Genomic DNA, 22,534 nt, shown 5'->3' on the forward strand with positions numbered 1-22,534 from the left:
AGTATGTTTAATACAATACTGTAATACTGTATGTTTAATACAGCAACTAGGTGTGTTTAATACAATACTATAATACAGTATGTTTAATACAATACTTTAATACAGTATGTTTAATACAGCAACTAGGTGTGTTTAATACAGCAACTAGGTGTGTTTAATACAATACTATAATACAGTATGTTTAATACAATACTTTAATACAGTATGTTTAATACAGCAACTAGGTGTGTTTAATACAGCAACTAGGTGTGTTTAATACAATACTATAATACAGTATGTTTAATATAATACTGGAATACTGTATGTTTAATACAGCAACTAGGTGTGTTTAATACAATACTGTAATACGGTATGTTTAATACAATACTGTAATACGGTATGTTTAATACAATACTATAATACAGTATGTTTAATACAATACTATAATACAGTGTGTTTAATACAATACTGTAATACAGTATGTTTAATACAATACTATAATACAGTGTGTTTAATACAATACTGTAATACTGTATGTTTAATACAATACTGTAATACAGTATGTTTAATACAATACTATAATACAGTGTGTTTAATACAATACTATAATACAGTATGTTTAATACAATACTTTAATACAGTATGTTTAATACAGCAACTAGGTGTGTTTAATACAGCAACTAGGTGTGTTTAATACAATACTATAATACAGTATGTTTAATATAATACTGTAATACTGTATGTTTAATACAGCAACTAGGTGTGTTTAATACAATACTGTAATACTGTATGTTTAATACAATACTATAATACAGTGTGTTTAATACAATACTGTAATACAGTATGTTTAATACAATACTATAATACAGTGTGTTTAATACAATACTGTAATACTGTATGTTTAATACAATACTATAATACAGTATGTTTAATACACCAACTAGGTATTTTTAATACAATACTATAATACAGTGTGTTTAATACAGCAACTAGGTATGTTTAATACAATACTATAATACAGTGTGTTTAATACAATACTGTAATACAGTATGTTTAATACAATACTGTAATACAGTATGTTTAATACAATACTGCAATACAGTATGTTTAATACAATACTGTAATACAGTGTGTTTAATACAATACTGTAATACAGTGTGTTTAATACGGTGACTAGGTGCAGTAATAAGTCTATGGAGTTTTAAAGAATGCCTCTTTCTGATCACAAGCATTGGGGTTTGAGTCGGTTATGTTTTCCCTGGCCACCATCCCCAACAACACAACTCCATAGCAAAACCTAACATTGTCACACAAATCTGGTCCCCCTGAAATGAACAAAAACACACAAAATATGGCTTATAAATTTGTGCGGTTTCGCATGAATCAGAAGTGCACAAAACCGCACGCAGTCCTTGATGTTACTTTTTGTATGTTCACAAATTCACTGTGAGACTGTGCTGCCAGGATCAGGATTGGGTGAGACTGTGCTGCCAGGATCAGGATTGGGTGAGACTGTGCTGCCAGGATCAGGATTGGGTGAGACTGTGCTGCCAGGATCAGGATTGGGTGAGACTGTGCTGCCAGGATCAGGATTGGGTGAGACTGTGCTGCCAGGATCAGGATTGGGTGAGACTGTGCTGCTGGTTAAATTAGGCAAGAGCTGAGCATCCGTACTTCCACTGGTCAGCAGTTTAACACTTTAGATACACCTCGAAAGTAGAAAGTAGGGCTCCCCAACTTCCCAAATCCCAGTTTAACCCATGGCTAAATAATTAAAACAAAATGTAAATGACAGTTTCTTGGCCCAATTCCATTACAATCTCTCAGATCCAATTTAGTTAATTGCTAGCTTCTCCCTATTTGATACTTAAACAACTGAAATTTGGATTGGTCTAAGCCAGAGATATTTGAGTCTTGTGAATCAGTCCTTCACAATAGCAACAAGTAGACATCTAAAATAGCAATAGAAGCTTTGACTCTATTGATTTACTGTCCGACCAATGCCAAAGACGAGTTGGATGAGCAGAAGCTGAGAAGAATCCTAATTGGACTAGGCCCAGATAATCCCTTCTACCCTGATGTTTCTACCGCTTTGTATGCTACTCCACTCTCTCTCTTCACTTTTGGCCCTCGCTCTCCTTTCTCCTCACTCTTTAACCTATTCCTTTCAGCCAGCCTTCCATCCTCCTTATAATATTCAGTCTTTCTCACCCATTAACTCTATGTACTTCTCTCCCCCCAACTTTCTCTGTCTTGGATTTCCTATTCTGCCAAATCTTTTTTCTGTCTGCATTTGGGATCAATTTTCGTTGGTTCACCAACCATCTGATCTGATGTTGCTGACACTAAGGCTAAGTTGGTTTGATGTAGTACACTATTAACTTGTCCATAACCTCCTCTATTTGTTTTTTGAGCTTAACAAAACAAACAATATAACACAAATACATTTTACACCTGCAGTGAACCACTAGTAAATCCCACCTCCCAAAAAGTCCTCCCCCTCCTTCCTCATGTGTATCCGTAGGTAATCTGTGTGCAACTGTACGTTTGCATTTTACCTTATAGATGTTACCTTATAGATGTTACCTTATAGATGTTACCTTATAGATGTTATATTATAAATGTTATATTATAATTTATGGTTCCATATTTTTACAATTATATGCACAACTATACATGTATTCATATATGACATGCTCACTATAAATATACAGTATGTATATATTTAAATCCTTGTACAATACCTTTATTTCAAATATTACTGTTTAATATATACTATTGAGACTTGTTTCTTTACTCCAGGATAGCTTCAATTAGAATGCCTAATGTTTGGCAACAGGGCTTGACATTGGCACCCACCCACCAGCTAAATGCGGGTAGAATTTGGCTGTTGCGTGTAACGCAGTCACACTTATTAGCCACTTTAGCGGGTGGAATTCTACATATCTATACACTGGGTTTTTGCTGCATTCAAAGATTATAGGCAACAGCCTTCCCAAAATGTTGCACCGCCTCTGTGTGTTGGCATGGTAAAACATGATTTGGAGCTCATATATAAAATACCAACGAAACACTGCCGCAAAAATGACGGTAAGACGAAACCTTTTCCCTATTGTGTGTTGCCAGGTGGAGTGTGTTTCCTATGAAATTGGGCTACTTTTAATGGGCTTGGGCGAGTCGATTTGTTTTTCTGGAGAAAGTGGCAAAATACAATTTATGGTCAATAAAATCTGCAACCGAGCATAGTACAGCTGAAGAGGTCAAGGGAGATTTACGATGTGGCGTCAAGGCAAAGATGGGGGAAAATAACTTGACAAAGCTCTGTTTCGTTTTTTATGCAAGTCTGTTAACAAGAACATAGCATAACAAAATTAGACAACAATAATATTGACTGCGATTAATTATAAAGCTGATGGATGATTTCATATTTCTTTTTAAATAACATGTTAATAGTTCTAGGTTATGTTAAGAATATACAGGTGCTGGTCATATAATTAGAATATCATCAAAAAGTTGATTTATTTCAGGAATTCCTGAAACTTGTATAACGTACACATTCATTCCACATAGACCGATATATTTCAAGTGTTTATTTATTTAAATTTTGATGATTATAACTGACAACTAATGAAAACCCCAAATTCAGTATTTTAGAAAGTTAGAATATTGTGAAAAGGTTCAATATTGAAGACACCTGGGGTCACTGCCACACTCTAATCAGCTAATTAACCCAAAACACCTGCAAAGGCCTTTAAATGGTCTCTCAGTCTAGTTCTGTAGGCTACACAATTATGGGGAAGACTGCTGACTTGACAGCTGTCCAAAAGACCACCATTGACTGTGCTGCCAGGATCAGGAAAATCTATGGGGTATTGTGAAGAGGAAGATGCGATACGCCAGACCCAACAATGCAGAAGAGCTGAAGGCCACTATCAGAGCAACATGGGCTCTCATAACACCTGAGCAGTGCCACAGACTGATCGACTCCATGCCACACCGCATTGCTGCAGTAATTCAGGCAAAAGGGGAGCCCCAGCTAAGTATTGAGTGCTGTACATGCTCATACTTTTCATGTTCATACTTTTCAGTTGGCCAACATTTCTAAAAATCATTTTTTTGTATTGGTCTTAAGTTATATAAAATTTTTCGGAGATACTGAATTTGGGATTTTCATTAGTTGTCAGTTATAACCATCACAATTAAAAGAAATAAACACTTGAAATATATCGGTCTGTGTGGAATTAATGTATACATTATACAACTTTCACTTTTTGAATGGAATTACTGAAATAAATAAACGTTTTGATGATATTCTAATTATATGACCAGCACCTGTATATTGCTTGCATTTCTTGGTTGAAAATAGAGAGGACAATGTAGCGTGCATTAGCTGCACAAGTGGACATGGACAACATGGCAGATTTAACACTATGCTAGTTGTCTTTTTCAAGTGTGTAGCCACATTATATAAAGTATTTAATAGAGGGGTGTCCACCTTTGCCCAGAGGCGTCGCTAGGATCACAATACATCCGTGGCTTTTTTTTTTTCATTCCTGCGACAAAAAGTACAGGGTCTTGAATGTAGATACGGAAAATGTCGATGTACACGCTAACGACGTCTACATTGTCATAATGCGCGATCGGAATTAGAGATGAGTAGATCAGGGGCAATTTTTTTTGGGTCAATATGAGAACCGGGGCTAGTCATAAAAGAAACGTTGCATTAGCCCCGGACGCCCATGGCTAACGATGCCTTTGCCTAATTGTGACCAGCTGCCTTAATTCTTCGTAGGTTTCAATAATTATGCCTGAAGCTTGGCAAGATCCCTTTATCTTCTAGTGAGATATTGTAGAGTGCCTGAATGACAAGAAGATTTTTCTGAATTATAAATAAAGAAGAGACCGAACTGAAGTCAAGGTCGGTAGTCAGTCATCTCCAGTGTGCGGTTCCTACCCTTATTAATGGACATTTTGGCAGCGAAGCCTTTCTGAAGACTCACAACAACTTTGGGCTGTGACAATAACATGTAATCGTAAGCAGGGAAATGTGATAACAAATATTCATAAAAAATATAATCTTGTACAATGTATTTTAATTAATGGAGATTGTCCAATCATATAAGCTGAGGTTTAAACAACAACGTTTGTTTAAACCTCAGCTCTAATGCTGTCTTCTAACAAGGGCTGTTAAGTCTGCATTCTAATGCTGTCTTCTAACAAGGGCTGTTAAGTCTGCATTCTAATGCTGTCTTCTAACAAGGGCTGTTATGTCTGCATTCTAATGTTTTGAAGTAACATATCTTTACTAAGGGGAGGCTAACTCTCCATGACACAAATGGATTGCTTCATAAATTTGTAATCATACTCCCCAAAATGTTGGAATATCAGTCTGCCTGCCCGTCAGCACATTTTCTCAACATTTGCTCCTTTTGATTAGCTGTGTACATTGCAGCAGCTAGTGGTTGGAGAATTTGTGAAGTCATGTTAGTAAACGCAGCAACAGCCCTTTTATGTAGCTAGCTTTTGGCATAACATATTCAACGTCATGTCCAGCACTGGAATATATGAAAGGTTATGTGTGCTGCACGGATTATGACCAACCATATTCCCTTTGTTTTTATATTAAGTTGGACTGGCTGACCCATCTACATTGTTAGCAAGCTGTTTTGGTCTTTGTTAAAAAAAACGATATGACATGTAAAATAAGTTTCTGATTTGACCTTTTAAATAAAAACATGAATTATAGAATGTTGTGTGTAGTGGGATGGGTCGCATTTGTTTTGTTTTATCAAAAGAGTCTTAAAAGGGAGGCTGAGAACAATCTTACACAACAACAAACTACAAAACCTACAAAATTAATCTAAACACCAATAATAATTAATATATACAGCTGAAGTCGGAAGTTTACATGCACCGTAGTCAAATATATTCACACTCAGTTGTTCACAATTCCTGACATTTAATCCTAGTTAAAACTCTGTCTTAGGTCAGTTAGCATCGCCACTTTATTTTAAGGATATGCAATGCCAGAATAATAGTAGAGAAAATGATTGATTTCATCTTTTATTTCTTTCATTCACATTTTACATACACTCAATTAGTATTTGATGGCATTGCCTTTAAATTGTTTAATTTGGTTCAAACTTTTCGGGTAGGTTTCCACAAGCTTCCCACAATAAATTCCTCCTTGCAGAATTAGTGTAACTGAATCAGGTTTGTAGGCCTCTTTTTTAGTTCTGCCCACAAATGTTCTATAGGATGGAGGTCAGAGCTTTGCGAAAGCCACTCCAATACCTTGACTTTGTTGTCCTTAAGCTATTTTTCCACAACATTGGTAGTATGCTTGGGGTCATTGTCCATTTGGAAGACCCATTTGCAACCAAGCTTTCACTTCCTGACTGATGTCTTGAGATGTAGCTTCATTATATCTGCATAATATTCCTTCCACATGATGCCACCTATTTTGAGAAGTGCACCAGTCCCTCCTGCAGCAAAGCACCCCCACAACATGATGCTACCACCCCCATTCTTCACGGTTGGGATGGTGTTCTTGAGCCTCCCCCTTTTTCCTCCAAACATAACGATGGTCATTATGGCCAGTTAAATTTTTGTTTCATCAGACCAGAGGAAATTTCTCCACAAAGTAGAATCTTTTTTCACATGTGCGGTAACAAACCGTAGTCAGTCTTTTTTATGGTGGTATTGGAGCAGTGGCTTCTTCCTTGCTGAGCGGCCTTTCAGGTTATGTTGGTATAGGACTTGTTTTACTGTGGATATAGATACTTTTGTACCTGTTTCCTCCAGCATCTTCACAAGGTCCTCTGCTGTTGTTCTGGTATTGATTTGCACGTTCGCACCAAAGTACATTCATCTCATGGAGACAGAACGTGGCTCCTTCCCGAGCTGTATGATGGCTTCATGGTCCCATGGTGTTAATACTTGCATACAATTGTTTGTTACAGATGAAAGTGGTACCTTCAGGCATTTGGAAAATGCTCCCAAGGATGAACCAGACTTGTCGAGGTCTACAGTTTTTTTCTGAGGTCTTTTCTTTTACTTTTCCCCAGAGGTGGGGGACTCGAGTCACATGACTATTTTCAGGACTTGTGACTTGCTTGATTAAAGTATGAAAATGGCTTGACTTGACTTTGACTTGAGAACAAGTTACTTGAGACTTGACTTGACTTGAAGTGGAAGACTCAACAATGACTTGAACTTATAATAAACAAACATCAATACAATTATTTTATATGTTGTGACATCAGCAGCACTAATCAGCGTATGTGCCTTTAACGCTGCACAATTCAAACCGCGCCAAACATGGCAGACAGTAACGTTAGTCGAGCTCCACAAATAGTTTGGATACAAGGACTTTGAACTGGACCGTATGAATAAAAAAAGATTTGCCAGATGCAAAATATGCAACAACGTCAAATTTCATTCGTCATTTTAAGAACCACAAGGAAAGTTAAGAAAGTAATCTCAGTTTTCACCACGATTAAGTAATGAATTAATCTTTAGTTTGTCATAATTTGGCCTTGGTTGCATATTTTATTAAATTTTTTCTTGTAAGAAATGTGACCATTATCATTATAATATTTTTTATCATAATATTTTGTGTCAAATTATTGATTTATTTGGTAGGTAGCCATGTAATAAGCGGGATAAGGTATAGCGAGGCAGTTGTTATAGCGAATACAACCCCTTCAGAATGATTCAAGATCCCTCCGCTTCATCCCCCCAAAAAATTGTACCGCGGAGGAGAAAAATATTTGATTTTGAAATCGAGCTTTGCACCAAGCGCACGTCAGAAACAGAGGACAGTGTGTGTGTGTGTTCATCTCTTTAGTACTGTGACTTGACTTGACTTGAAACTTATAAGGACTCGACTTGACTTGCTTAGGGTGAACCCTTGACTTGACTTGCTTGATTTATCTGAACTGTGACTTGAGACTTGACTCGAGACTTGATGGTTAAGACTTGAGACTTGCTTGGACTTGACCATGTGTGACTTGTCCCCATCTCTGCTTTTCCCATTATTTCAAGCAAAGAGGCACTAAGTTCGAAGGTAGGCCTTGAAATACATTCACAGGCACACCTCCAATTGACTCAAATTATGTCAATTAGCCTATCAGAAGCTTCTAAAGCCATGACATCATTTTCTGGGATTTTCCAAGCTGTTTAAAGGCACAGTAAACTTAGTGTATGTAAACTTCTGGAATTGTGAAGTAGTGAATTATATGTGAAATAATCTGTGTGCAAACAACTATTAAGACAAGAAACCAGGTAAGCTTTGTTCAGCCGGACCGCAATAGAAGGTATTGCCCTCTTGGAATTCAAACCCGGTTTGCCCACAAGAAAGGCTGTGTCACTAACCACTACACCACAGAGCTCTACCTTTGACAGGTGTCAGTATAGCCACTTGTCTATAAGTCCTCTTTTGCCACTGACTGTTTTAACAGCTAATTGGCCATTCATGAATGATATTGATACAGTTAAACTGACTAACTATGTTTACCTCCACCACAAATAGCGTCAATGAACTGTTAGCTTTTGCCAATGGCCGTTTGAACAGTTTATTAGCCAGTAATAGGTTTTACCAGTATCTACTAACTTACTGGAATAGTCATAGGAATTGAGCAATTGCTAGCAAGTCTGCCAAAGCTATTTTATTTCATGGCATAAGAATGTACTTTTTCTTTCATTTGTGAATGACATTGATACAATAACTGTAAAGAAAGGTGACGATAACTAACTTTTTCATCAAGTGAAATGACGAGTGGAAATAAAATAAATGACGAGTGGAAATAAAATATATGTCGTTGTTCACAATAGATTCATACCTGAGTCTTCCACGTGAGAGGCACTCTCTTTAACCATAACGCCACGGCATTACGAATTTCACCAGTCACTAAACACTATTGAGCATTGTGTTAAACTGACTAACGTTTCTTATTAAGTTTACCTCCATCAAAAATAGCATCTATGAACTGTTAGCTTTTGTCACTGGCCGTTTGAACAGCTTATTGAACAGCTTATTAGCCAGTAAAAGGCTTACTGGTATCTACTAACTTCTTAGGAATAATCATAAGAATTTAGCAATTTCTAGCAAGACTGAAGAAACAGTCACAATATAACCGTATACAGTTTTAGTAAAGGCTCACTGTAACGTAACTACTGTAGCCTATGTTGTAGCCAGCAAATGTGTTTGTCTATCCTGACCCAAAACACATGCATGAATGTACTTTGAAAATCCACCAGAAATAGTCACACTATAACTGTAAACTGTTTTATTTCAGGCTTACTATAATGAAATCACTGGAGGTTTTAGCCAGCAAAGTTTTCTTCTATACAGAATAATTCATAAAGCGTACTTAATTTCACCTGCGAGGAGATACGAACTCGGGACCAATAGTTTGCAGGTCCGCTTCTCAAACCACTACGCTATTTAACAAGGGGTAGTCAGTCAGTCAGTCACTCAGTCAGTCAGTAAGAGACATTCGCTGTTCTTAGCCGGCTCCGCTTACGCGGTCCGGCACAAATTACTTTTGTCATGGACAAAGTAGATGTCCTAACAGACTTGCCAAAACTATACTTTGTTAATATGAAATCTGTGGAGTGGTTGAAAAATTAGTTTTAATGACTTCAACCTGTAATGTCTGCTCAGCGTGGCACCGCAGCTCCTCTTCCTATCCTGCGCTCCACCACACTGGTGTACTAACAACCGGCCAGAGAGTGCTGGCAGCAGCGCACCCTGAGGACACACCTGTTGTCACGTAGTCATTAGTTCAGTAAATATGGGTTCTGTTAGTCACACTGCTGCACAGATTATTGTTTCTTGTCAAAGGTGTTTTTCCTTCTCTAGATAAAGTTTTTAACCCTTTTGCTCAAGTTTTGTCTCCTTTTTTCCACTGACAAATTTTTACGCACACACTGCACTCGCACTGTCACACAACCTACGTGTATGTAAATCTCTGACTTCAACTGTATATTATTGATTATTATTATTGGCTCACATTCATGGAAATATCGAATATAAATATACTGTACATTATAATATTAAAAACACAATATTAAATAGATTTAATATCTAACACATGCTGGTAGTTAGAGGCTATATATAGGTGTACGTTTTGGAGAAGGGGCCTTAGTGTGGTTTGAAGAGGAGTCCTGGTAAGTGTTGAGGTTGATCTGGGGGGCCCTGGTATGGATTGAGGTGGAGCCTAGGGGCCCTGGTAGTAGTGGCAAACCGTGACTATTGGTGCTAGTTCATCAGTGGAAAGATCTGACGTCATACATATAGATAGAGAACTCGGAAGCCTGTGTGTACAGACCACGACGTCCGTCCTTTCTTTTGCAGACCTTTAAACAATTCTTTAATGACATAGTCAAACAGTCCTAAGTCACGCCTCAGCTGTGGCTCACAAAAGCAGCAAACGTACACAATGGTTGCAAATATCGATAGCAGAAACCATGTTAGAAGAAAATATGGTTGAGTCGTTTCAAAGAAACATTTGAAAAAACAGTCACTCAAATAGTGGCAGAATAAATTTAACCACACAACTACCCACACTGTTTCAAGACCACGGACAGCATATGCTGTCAGAGGGAAAAAGTTGTGCTGTATTCAATGTCCAGCATGCAACAAAAAAAAAGGCAAAGTCCATTCTCCTTTCCTTCTTTATGGAATAGATAATCGCAGGTTCTTGTAGCTTGTCTTTTGATTTTAAATCTGAAAGCAATTTTTCGATGGAAAGAGAAAAAGAGATAAGGCTCGCTATTGGCTGAATTAGTGAAGTATACTTAGGCCCTCTAGTGGGCCTTGAGGCATCATACAATTGACCCACCTATTACAAGACAGTTTGTGATTGGTTGATTTCACTGTCATTCCAAAATCCTGCTCTATTTGAAGTCATTGTCAATGATGTTGGCTGGTATCTTCTATTTAAAGCCTGAGGGGCTAGCCAATGTGCGTTGAGCGCAGCTAGATAATTTCTACCTAGGTATTACCAAAGAAAAATTCTGATTGGAATTTATTTTCTCTTGGATATTAACCTTTCTTTTTCCAAAACAAACTGAAGAAATTAAATAAGTAGATCATTACAATTAGGACAAAATCAATGTTTACAAAACTGCAAATTATAATATGCTCAAAAAAAAAGTGCTAAATCTTTACTGTACATTATGTAATTCGTTCAGAACAAAATGACGTAACAACGGTCAGTGGAAACCAAAATCACTAACCGATTGAGGGCTGGATTCAAACTCACACCAAAAATCTAAGTAAACATTTGAAATCACAGGCTGTTCCAACTTGCATGAATTTCAACACAGCAACTCATAATGTGACTTAGTAGTGTGTATGGCCCCACGTGCCTGTGGGCACTCCCAACAACGTCTGGGCTTGCTCCTGATGAGACGGTGGATGGTGTTCTGGGGGATCTCCTCCCAGACCTGGATCAGGGCATCAGTGAGCTCCTAGACAGTCTATGGCGCTACTTGGTGGCGTTGGATTCACTGATACATCAATCGGGTATGATGCATTCATTGGGTTCAGGTCTGGGGAATGTGAGGGCCAGTCAATGGCATCAATGCCTTTGTCTTCCAGGAACTGCCTACACACTCTGGCTACATGAGGCTGAGCATTGTCCTGCACCAGGAAGAACCCAGGGTCCAGGATTTCATCCTGGTAGCTAACAGCAGTCAGGGTACCGTTGGCTAGCAGGTGGAGGTCTATGTGACCCTCCAAGGATGTGCCTCCCCAGACCATCACTGACCCACCGCCAAACCGGTCATGCTGGATGTGGTTGCAAACAGCATAACATTCACCACGACGTCTCCACTCTTTCCTGTCTGTCACGTGCTCATTGTGAACCTGCTCTCATCTGTGAAGAGAACAGGGTGCCAATGGTGGATCTGCCAGTTCTGGTGCTCTCTGGCAAATGCCAACCAAGCTGCCTTGTGTTCGGCTGTGAGCACAGGTCCCACTAGAGGAAGTCAGGGCCTCATGCCACCCCCATAGTCTGTTTCTGATAGTTTGGTCAGAAACATGCACACCAGTTGCCTGCTAGAGGTCATTGTGTAGGGCTCTGGCAGTGCTCCTCCTGTTCCTCCTCCCACAAAGAAGCAGATACCGGTCCTGTTGCTGGGTTGATGCCCTTCTACGGCCCAGTCCAGCTCTCCTTGTGTAATGGCCTTCTCCTGGTATCTCCAAGCTCTTGAGACTGTACTGGGAGACACAGCAAACCTTCTTGCGACAGCACATATGGATGTGACAACCTGGAGGAGCTGGACTGCCGGTGCGACCTGAATGGGCTGCAGGTACCACCTCATGCTACCAGTAGTGACAAGGACACTAGCAAAACGCAAACATGAGAAGGCTCAGTCAGGAAGGATAAGGTGAGAGCAATTTTCTGTGGCCAACACCTGCAAAACCATTCATTTTTGGGGGTTGTCTTGCTGTTGCCTCTCCAGTGCACCTGTTGTCATTTTCATTTGCACCAAAACAGGTGACACTGATTCACAATTGCTTATGCTTCCTAACTGGACAGATTGATATCCCTGAAGTTTAACTGACTTGCTGTTGTACTGTAATTATGTAGAGAACAGTCCATGTGGATGGTTATACTATCAGTATGAATGTAGAGAACAGTCCATGTGGATGGTGAGACTATCAGTATGAATGTAGAGAACAGTCCATGTGGATGGTTTCATTATCAGTATGAATGTAGAGAACAGTCCATGTGGATGGTTGGACTATCAGTATGAATGTAGAGAACAGTCCATGTGGATGGTTTCATTATCAGTATGAATGTAGAGAACAGTCCATGTGGATGGTTTCATTATCAGTATGAATGTAGAGAACAGTCCATGTGGATGGTTGGACTATCAGTATGAATGTAGAGAAAAGTCCATGTGGATGGTTAGACTATCGGTAGGAATGTAGAGAACAGTCCATGGGGATGGTTTGACTATCAGTATGTATCCGTGCAGAACATGTACATTGGGTCATTGACTTTATTGTAAATGAGTGCTATAGGAAGGTCACCACAGCCTTGCTCTGCGAACACAAATCACACTCACAACATGTTCAGCGAGCTAGACCTACAGTAAATCCTACCCGTGTGAAAAGGCGTTGAGTGATCTGGAAGAAAGGCTAGTAGCATGAAGGCTAGTAAAACTGCAGTTGATTGTGCATATAAGACTGTGTGTCAGCTGGTGCTGTAGTTGTTACAATACTCATATTTTCATTGACGTTTGTAAAAAGTAAAGAAAAAATGAATTTTTAATATATAGCTAATCCAGGCAAAAAACTTTTTTAGATTTCCACTTTTATTGGGTCAGTTGTTTGTACAGTGGGCAGTGGGTATAGGCTACCTTTGAATGCATATAGTTGAGCAGGAGGGTTTGTCTTTTAGAGCGATTAGTGAAAATATATTTTGCTTGGGGAATGGTCAACTATCTTCATTTTTTCGGGGTATTTTTCCCTACGGATACCGGATGTTATAAATAACGATCAGTCCCTAATTGAATCTTCTTGCTACAGTAACCTTGTTTATAGGCACAATCAGCAAATTCTATAGATACCTCACCTACAACCTAGTCGCAAACTTGATTGATTTCAAGAAGGAAGAGGTGAGAAAAATGCCTATCATGGTTGGTAAGACAAGCAGCTTAGTGGCCAAGATGATTTAGTGACTAATTGATATGTTGCTGGTTAGAATCCCAAAACAATAAGATAAACCAAATATAAAAAACAGTAGTTGTGCCCTTTAGCATGGAGTATTTACTCTAGGAAATCGCTCTGAATATAAGTGTCTGCCAAATGCCTTTAATGTAAAGGACACATCAGACATTTTCATGTCAGATGTCATGCACTCCGTGTTACACTACAGACAGTTGTTGTAAGATGATGTCACAGAGGATGCAGGGGCAGGGGTCAGATTCCCCCGGGGCGGTCAGGGTTACAGAGAGGTCTGGATAGACTTGTGTTTGGTGAGTCATGGCCCTCTGGTGTAACTGGAATCTAAGGTCAAAGAAACAATCTTGCAGGCCCTGTTCATATCATTGCTACGCATACACTCTAGTTCTGGTGATAGACAGAAGCTGCTGGAATGGCTGAAAAGTTTGCGAAATTTGTTTTTCTCATCTCAGTGGCCTAGTTGCCTTTTACTCAACATCATTCAAATGCACAAAACCAATGCAGGAAATATGCCCAGGGAAGATAAGCCATATATTTGCTCCAGCAGGGTGAAACTTCTCACATTTGCTTTGCAGTGAGGATTAAAACAAGATATACCTCAAAGAACATCCTGAATACATTGTGTACCAGCAAGCTATTTACGAAGACAGTTTGCAGGGCAGACGTATACCTCGCACACATGAAAAGCTTTGAGCTCTGCATCCTTTTATCCACTTTCATCTGCATGTTTGCATACGCTGATGTGATGTTTGGAGATTTCCAAACAAGTACTTTGATTGACATGCAATTCTGCTTGCCCAGGATTTACTTTTTCTGTAACACTATAGAGGGGGAGAAATTAGAGTCCATCTGTGGGAACAATATGGGTACAACCAGGGTTTTAAGAGGGCCCAAGTGCAAAGGTTTCAAATAGAGAAACAGAAACATTTCCTCAAACTTTACCTTAGAAATATGGAAACAGAAGCCTTCCCCAACAAAGGAGCCTGTTCCCAAGGAATCAGGTAATGAAAGCCTTGGGGAAATGGAAACTCCAACTCTCTCCAACCAAGCATTCTCAAGTCTCGAGTAAAGCTATTGGCCCAATTTTGATCGGCTGCGGCTCAAAGCTGAAGTCACTGTGATGTACTGAATGCCTGACTTTAAGAGTAAGAGCCAGATGGATCTGTTCAACTCTCTTCAGCAGAACAGACTCATTGATAGTATATAAAATCTTTCTGCTTACCTGTCTAGTCTTGACCATTCACATGTCCACTGCCCCAGTAGAAAGGAAATTTTCTGCCCAGCAATGGATCAAGACTTACTCCAGGAACAGCAACGGAAAGGCACATTTTAGGATTGGCTTTGATCTCAATATGGAAGTGCTTCTTTCAGATATAAAATCAAAAGATAAACTATATGTGACCAATCGTGTGTTTGCCCATATCATAAAGAAGGACAGGAGAATTGGGATTTGTTTTCAAATGACCATATATTATGTGTAGTTTAATGAAAGATATGTTTTGGAAAGTCTGTGCAATATTGTCTGATGTCTCAGTGGTACATTTTAATCTCACACCAATGAACCCATTTGCTTCATAAGAGGAGCAGACATACAAGGTGGAGGGACAAAGTAGTCCCACCTGCTCCCATGAAACAGGTATGAAAAGAGACAAACCAACAAAGTACTACAGTGTGGCGGAATGTTACTATTGTAACTAATTACAGTTATTAGTTACAGTTCCCATAAAGTAACTGGTTATGTTACTTAGTTACTTGCTGTAAGAAGTAAGGTGTTATGTTACTTAGTTTAACTAAGTACTTAATTAGTTACTTTAAGATAAGTCCTTTGATTCTATACTCACGTGTTGGTCACTTTTAATGTGTTATTGTGTTATTACATGAGTCAGTCTCAGTCACCAGCATATTACATTATCAATCATTATACAGCAAGAGTGACTAATGAACTTGAACTTCCTATCCTCTCAAATAATCATACACCATAATCAGAAACAATATTTGTATACAAATTATTTTGTATTGCAAGTGCCTCCACATTTTCAGGCCAGGCTTATTATACAGCCTATATGTGCAGACTAGATTTACTAGATAGATCCATTGTGGTGAACAATGAAGAACAAAAATAACAGCTGTAGCATTGTGCACATTCCTTCTCAAAAAGAAAACTGCAATTTGAAATCACTTTGCAATAATGTGCATAATACATTTATGTTTCATGACTATATTCAAAGGTGAAAAATGACTAAATCTATTTAAAAACAATTCATAATAATCACGTTTTTAAAAATAACATGTATTTTGATGTTCTTTTGCAATCATCTTTGGTTGTCCAACAGAGGATGATTTGGTATCGAACTTTGGTTGTCAAACAGGCTAGAGATTACACCAAAACATACCAGCAACCCCGGTGATTTGTTATAGGTGAGGGTAATAATGATGTATTCGAAATAGTAAAGTGCTTCATATCGGCTTTGGTAGTATAATGAACTTCAGCAAGGAGAGCTGATGCTTTGTAACGCATTACCCCCAACACTGGTACTAAATGATATTATGTATTATATTAGTTGAATGAACCCTGTTGTTTGGACTATTAATGTGTGTACCATAAAGGAACAAACTCTCCTAAATTTTTCAATGCTGCACGTTATGTATAATTTGTGTTTATACTGGATGAAGAATTCAGCTAGATCAAGTGATCTACAGTTATGGCCAAAAGTATTTATTCCCATGCCAAATTTTCAGCTATAGTGAATTTTTATTTGACCAATAGGTTTCTTCTGGCTGGAAATGACAAACAAGTGACAAAACACGGTAAGACATTGTGCTGGAGATACAAATGAATAACGTAACTATTTCAATTTTTTTATGAAACATTATTATTTTTTTATGTCCAATATTATTCATACCCCTTGAAATCTTTGCAAATCTTCGAGAAAATGCTAGTTTCTATACCATTTAAAATGGTCTTGTAATTTCCTCCATGAGAGAGCATTCTAATCACCTATACATTGAGATTGAGAACAGCTAAACAGTAGTAGTTCTCTAGTCAGTTACTAGTCAACTGCAAGTCATAGCTAAGACCAGAACCTGGCTTGGTTCCCCAGTGATTTAGATGCATGCTGTCTCTGCAGAGCACGGCTGAGGCCCCTTTTATTTAGTCATCAAAAGCCTTGCTGCTGGAGTTGGCACTACATTGGTAAGAAGTGATCTTTGTGTTGTGTTCTTATTTAATTTCTTTAATTGTACATGACAGCCTCCAGTATTCACGGTCCACCACTGGCACCATTTTGTATGTTCCTCTCCATGACTTCTGGTTTCTCTGTTGTACTTCGTAGCTTGAGAACATAAAATATGGAATGCCTGTCCTTTATAACTAGACTAGGCCAGACAAGACATTCCACCTCGTGTCTGGTTAGTTTTTTAGGAAAATGACATGGGCACATACACAAGTGAGCTGGGCGCTTACGTTTTGACATAGGGGTCAGAGAACCCGTTGACATCCATGGCAGCCAGGTGTGCGCAGCGCTGCACCCCGACACACAGACCCTCGCCTCTCCGCACTTCTCCAACAGCCCTTTTGCCCTCGTCTGGCGGGGTCAGGAACTGCAGCGAGAGGAGAAGTCGGCCTCTCTCCTCCAAACTGTTCAGCTGTTCATTCTCCCACTGCTTGAAAAAGGTAAAAAAGAGGGGGAGGAGAAGGATGAAAGAAGGCTCGACTTTTTCCACCTCCTCTACTTCTCTGAGTAAATTGTTAGTCAGACAATAATAAGGAGTAGGTAGGATGAGGAAGAGGGAAGGAGGTGGAGAAGAGAGGAAGACGTTGGTGCAGAAGGTTAGGAGGAGAAAAAGGAATTGATAGAAGAGAGGAAGCGGAGGAAAAGAGGGGAGGGAGAGGAAGATGAAGGTATAGGAGAGGAATAGGAGAAGGGGGAGGATGAAAAGTAAGAGGGAGAGTTGAGGAGAGTAGCAGGAAGTGGGAGGCTTAATATTCCAGCAATAGCTCCTCAAGGCCTGGTAATAGACTGCTCTAACTACACTGCTGAGACTAGAGAGTGGTGAACAGTGAGTGATCCTAAACAGGGAGTACAGCACTTGACATGACTGTCTGAGGAGAAACGTCGAGCCTCTCCAGTCTACACTCGACATTAATGATAGCAGGGGGAAAAAACACACTGTTAATGAAATACTTGATGTTATTTGAAAGGTCAATTACTACATACATCTGAAGCTTTATGAATACGGTTAGAACAACTGAAAGACTGAAAATTAGATGAGATTGGCGGAGAATAGAGTCTGCGAGCAACTGCTAAGGCATTTTAGGCCGTCCAATTTAATGACTGTCCCGTCCAATTTAATGACTGTCCCGTCCAATTTAATGACTGTCCCGTTCAATTTCAGGTCTTTCTATCCTTTGATGTGGGCTTGTCATCACTCCATCTGTCACCCCGCCCTGATTCCCCTGTCCCCATTGTCCACTCAAAGAGAGAAAGAGAGAGAAAGAAGACGTTTAGATCAATAGCAATAAGACTGGCTCTCCTCCTTCCTCTCTCTCACTGTCCCCTGAAGGAATGCTCGCCCACATTTACCCACCCGCTATTTGGCTCACACCAACATTTCTGGCTCCAAACTCTCTCTTTCTCCAACACACAGACAGACACAGACACCTAAACACAAACCAGTCTTCATTAGAATAGATAATCCATTAACAGCCAACGGAAAACTGAATTTCCATTCTCTCACTTTGTCGTTCTCTCTCGTCTGATGGAATAACAATTGTTTCAATTGAATTGAAATCACATACTTTTTAATTTTTTCTATCTCTCTGTTCCTGTCCCTCCCATTAGTTCACGCTTTCTTTCCTCTCCTCTAAGTCTAGTAGGCAGGCTTTTTTCATCCTAATGATATGGCGTCAGGGACATAAATTTTGACATAAATGATTGTTCTCAGTTGCGAACTACAAAAAAACAAAACGACTGCTGACCACAAGATTTTGACAGTAGCACGGGCACAAAGGCCATGGTGGCTGTAGGGCGTACAATGATTTTCACGGCAACACGACCAGAGTGAAGGGCCATGGCCATCGTGAAAATCCTATGCTGCAATTAACAAAGGAAGACAGACAGACCATTATAACCCTTAAAAGGGTCAAACATGGAGGAATTGTAATGCCAGGGGCTCTTTTGCTGTATCCAGAGTCGGTGACTTGCACAGAGTGAGTAGGACCCTGAACCAAAACGGCTACTGCAGCATTCCTACCGGCTGTGTCAGAAGTGCCTTAGAAGAAAATAATATGGTAGGCTTCAAGTCATGGAATTGCCAGCACAGTCTTTAGACTTAAACCCCATTGACCTGGTTTTGGATGAACTGGGCAGCTAGCTTTGAAAGCAAAGCAACCTACAAGTACAACACATTTGTAAGAACATCTGCGAGTGTTCAACACCTTTGTTTTGCTTCTTTAGATTTTCTTGTAATTTAACTGTCTAGGGACGGTTACTGTAAATTATTGCAAGCTAATGTGTTGTACTGCAAAAAATTTTACTTAGGGTTACATGTCAACATTTCAAAGTTATTGCATCTGTCCCTGTCAAACTAAATTCTGGGTTCACACACCCAGAATATTTTAATTCATTTTAGCTAGCAGTGGCTAAAGTTAGTTGATCCTTACAATGGATGTTTAAAGAAACTGAAGAATGGAATACAGTCTCAGCCCATAGACATATTTTAGGAAGAGTAAAAGTCAAACAGAAGGTTTAGAATATTGTGAAATTCTCATTTAAACTGAACTCATTTAACTGTAAGCTGGTGTTTTCTGCTAATATGCATAATGCTTAAGTGGTAGGGGAGGTAATTTTGAGTCCAAAAATGAAAGACAATTTATTCTCCTCACCTTTAGACATGAATGTTCTGCTAGTGTACCTTTTATAAAACTCAAGCTGTAGAAACAAGTGTAGAAACGATGCAGAGGCTGGCTGGCAGTTTGACCACAAATCTTTGGTTAGCTAAAAGGCTCTAAAGCCGCCATGGAGAACACCTCAAGGACCTTCTTCTCTTCACCTGCTTATTTCTGAATTCTTGAGCAAGAGAAGATTTCAGAGTGAGATGTTGATTTTACGTGCTGCTGTAGCTGCTCTGCTGTACCCGCCTCAAGGCCTAGAATAGATGAGCCACTTGCTGACATGTACTTGTCAGGATGGGAATAGATCCTATAAAAGCAGGCTGGTATACATTGGTCGCTAGACAGCAATTTCATTCCTGCCAAATGATTGATTTTGCAAATGTGCGAACTGTAGATAGTGTTGTGCCAAATGATTGAGGCACTTTGGCCAAGAAGGTTTTACATTTCTGAAGGTCTTGGGTGGACTTTATACCATTGCAGTAGTATTTTCCTGTGGAATAATATTTCTTTCTTCCTCTCTTTTTTCCTCCATCCCTCTACTTCCTTCCAATAGTTCTCCACTCATCGCTTCCCCTCCAGTGCCTCAGGTGTTTCTCCTGGCGGGATAGATCTCCATTTACACACATTTTATTGTAACAGACAGTCTGCTAATGAACACATGCTGAGTCAAAACTACAACAACGGCCGTTGACAATAAACCAGATTCGAGACCTTTTTACACCTGCCGTTAACATGCATCCTGCGGATCTTTTTTAGTGTCTGTTACACTAATAAGGGCTGATTACAGTCAGAACATAGTTTACTATACCTATCTGAAAATGCGTGCACAATCACAATGTGGACAAGATCAGGACAAATGGCACGTTAGAACCGAATGTAAGACCAAACTCAATGTGACTCCTATGCCTAATTTTACAACATTTATCTTACATACTTTCCTATCAGTCTCCTTTAGGAATTGAAATTATGTCTATAAATATTCCAAATGAAATGTAAGCATGATACTCAAAGATGAAAAACATTTTATTAAAAGTTCAGTGAAAAGGCAACTCCGGGATGCTGGCCTTCTAGGCACCGTTCTTCCTCTTTTTACCGGCCAGTCTAAAATATGGCATTTTCTGTGCAACTCTGCCTAGAAAGCCAGCACCCGGAGTCGCCTCTTTACTGTTCACGTTGAGACTGTTGTTTTGCAGGGACTATTTAATGAAGCTGCCAGTTGAGGACCTGTGAGGCGTCTGTTTCTCAAACTAGACGCATTAATGTATTTGTCCTCTTGCTCAGTTGTGCATCGGGGCCTCCCATTCCTCTTTCTATTCTGGTTAGCCAGTTTGTGCAGTTCTGTGAAAGGAGTACTACACATCGTTGTACACACATCGTTGTACACATTGCTGATGCTTCAGATACTCAACTAGTCTAAAGAAGGCCAGTTTTATTGCTTCTTTAATCAGCACAACAGTTTGCAGTGGTGCTAACATAATTGCAAAAGGGTTCTCTAGTGATCAATTAGCCTTTTAAGATGATAAATTTGGATTAGCAAACACAATGTGCCATTGGAACACGGGACTGATGGTTGCTGATAAGGGGCTTCCGTACATCTCTGTAGATTATCTATTGAAAATCTGCCGTTTTCAGCTACAATAGTCATTTACAACATTAACAATGGCTACACTGTATTTTTGATCAATTTGATCATATTTTAATGGACTAAATATTAGCTTTTCTTTCAAAAACACATTTCTAAGTGACCCCAACCTTTTGAATGGTGTCTGACCTCACATCCCACTTGGATTGAGTAGTGATGTCGACAAAATTTGAAAGATGAAATCAGGCAGTAGGAATTATTATCTGTCTTTGTGACAATAAATATATAACTTGACCAAGCCATACATAGACCATCATACTTCCTGTATGGAGGGCTGCCTTGTCACTCACTAGCGATTTCTTGTGTCAGCTTGGGCATCTGTGAGCCCAGTCAAGGCAGAAGACCAAATAATATGTACCATCCAGTGCATAAGGATTATGACATAGACTTGAGTGAGCAACGTCATAAAAACCTGATTGACATTGAATGTGCTACAGAAGATACATATCTCAACATTGACTGTCCTGAGTCTGCTGGGAGTTTCTGCAATCATAAATGAAATATCACGAAAGTAGGAAGGAAAAACACTGCAAACCTAAAACTATAAAATGAAAAAAGAATTGGTCTGCTTGTGTGAATGCAGCCCTGGTTAGACAATACTTTATCCAATGCTGTTGGATAAGTTTGACATTTCTCACTCACAGTATGACAGCTCGAACAGGGGTTAACAAATGACAGATGTTTGCATGGCGCCAGCTGACAGCTTGTTTGGGTGGTAAATTCTCGGTTCTCAACACTCAGTAACAACAGCATAATGGCAACATGCCATCAGTCACGACAACATGAATAAAATATTTTCAGACTGGGAAACACACATACACAAATCCTTGGAGGGACGGATAATGATGGTATTGATGAGGTAGTGGTCTGACAATGAGCAGGTAAACAGACTGGGTCAGCTAGGCAGAATAAGAGTGCAAATGGCAGCAATGAGCTAGCTTTTTAAATTCAGATGTATCTGATTAAATCACAGATGGTCATCCATCACTCCTTCCCTAAACACACAGGCACACACAAGTACTTGCACGCATTCACTCGCCAACACAACCACACACACGACTGGCCACACACACACGACTGGCCTCCACCCAATCATCTGTCTATCTGGATTAAGAGTTTAAAATAAACACTGTCGCCTCAAACTGCCGAGTCACAAAACTCTCCCCTGCTTCGGTTTGCTCCTTTTTATTTCTCTCTGATTGTCATACACTTGCTCTTCTTATCTATGTTCAACACATCTCAGTATCTTCCTCTACCTCTCTTCATCTCTTGCTTTGATCCCTCCATCAGAAAACACCAATGTCACGATCAGGAGTTG

The 22,534-nt window shown here is 39.4% G+C and overlaps 1 protein-coding gene across 5 annotated transcripts in view; it reads right to left on the bottom strand.

Moving 5' to 3' along the window:
• doc2a (double C2-like domains, alpha) overlaps nucleotides 1-22,534 on the bottom strand; it is a 111,362-nt gene that overhangs the window by 6,097 nt on the left and 82,731 nt on the right. For 4 of the 5 annotated variants that reach the window (XM_010873919.4, XM_010873917.4, XM_010873918.4 and 1 more), the window contains one exon: nucleotides 17,145-17,344. In XM_010873919.4, coding sequence (XP_010872221.2) covers nucleotides 17,145-17,344 — 200 coding nt within the window. The remainder of the gene's footprint in view (nucleotides 1-17,144; nucleotides 17,345-22,534) is intronic. The other variant, XM_020050596.3, reaches the window with a different exon arrangement.

The sequence above is a fragment of the Esox lucius genome, chromosome 11, assembly GCF_011004845.1.
Source record: "Esox lucius isolate fEsoLuc1 chromosome 11, fEsoLuc1.pri, whole genome shotgun sequence".
Lineage (NCBI taxonomy): Eukaryota > Metazoa > Chordata > Actinopteri > Esociformes > Esocidae > Esox > Esox lucius.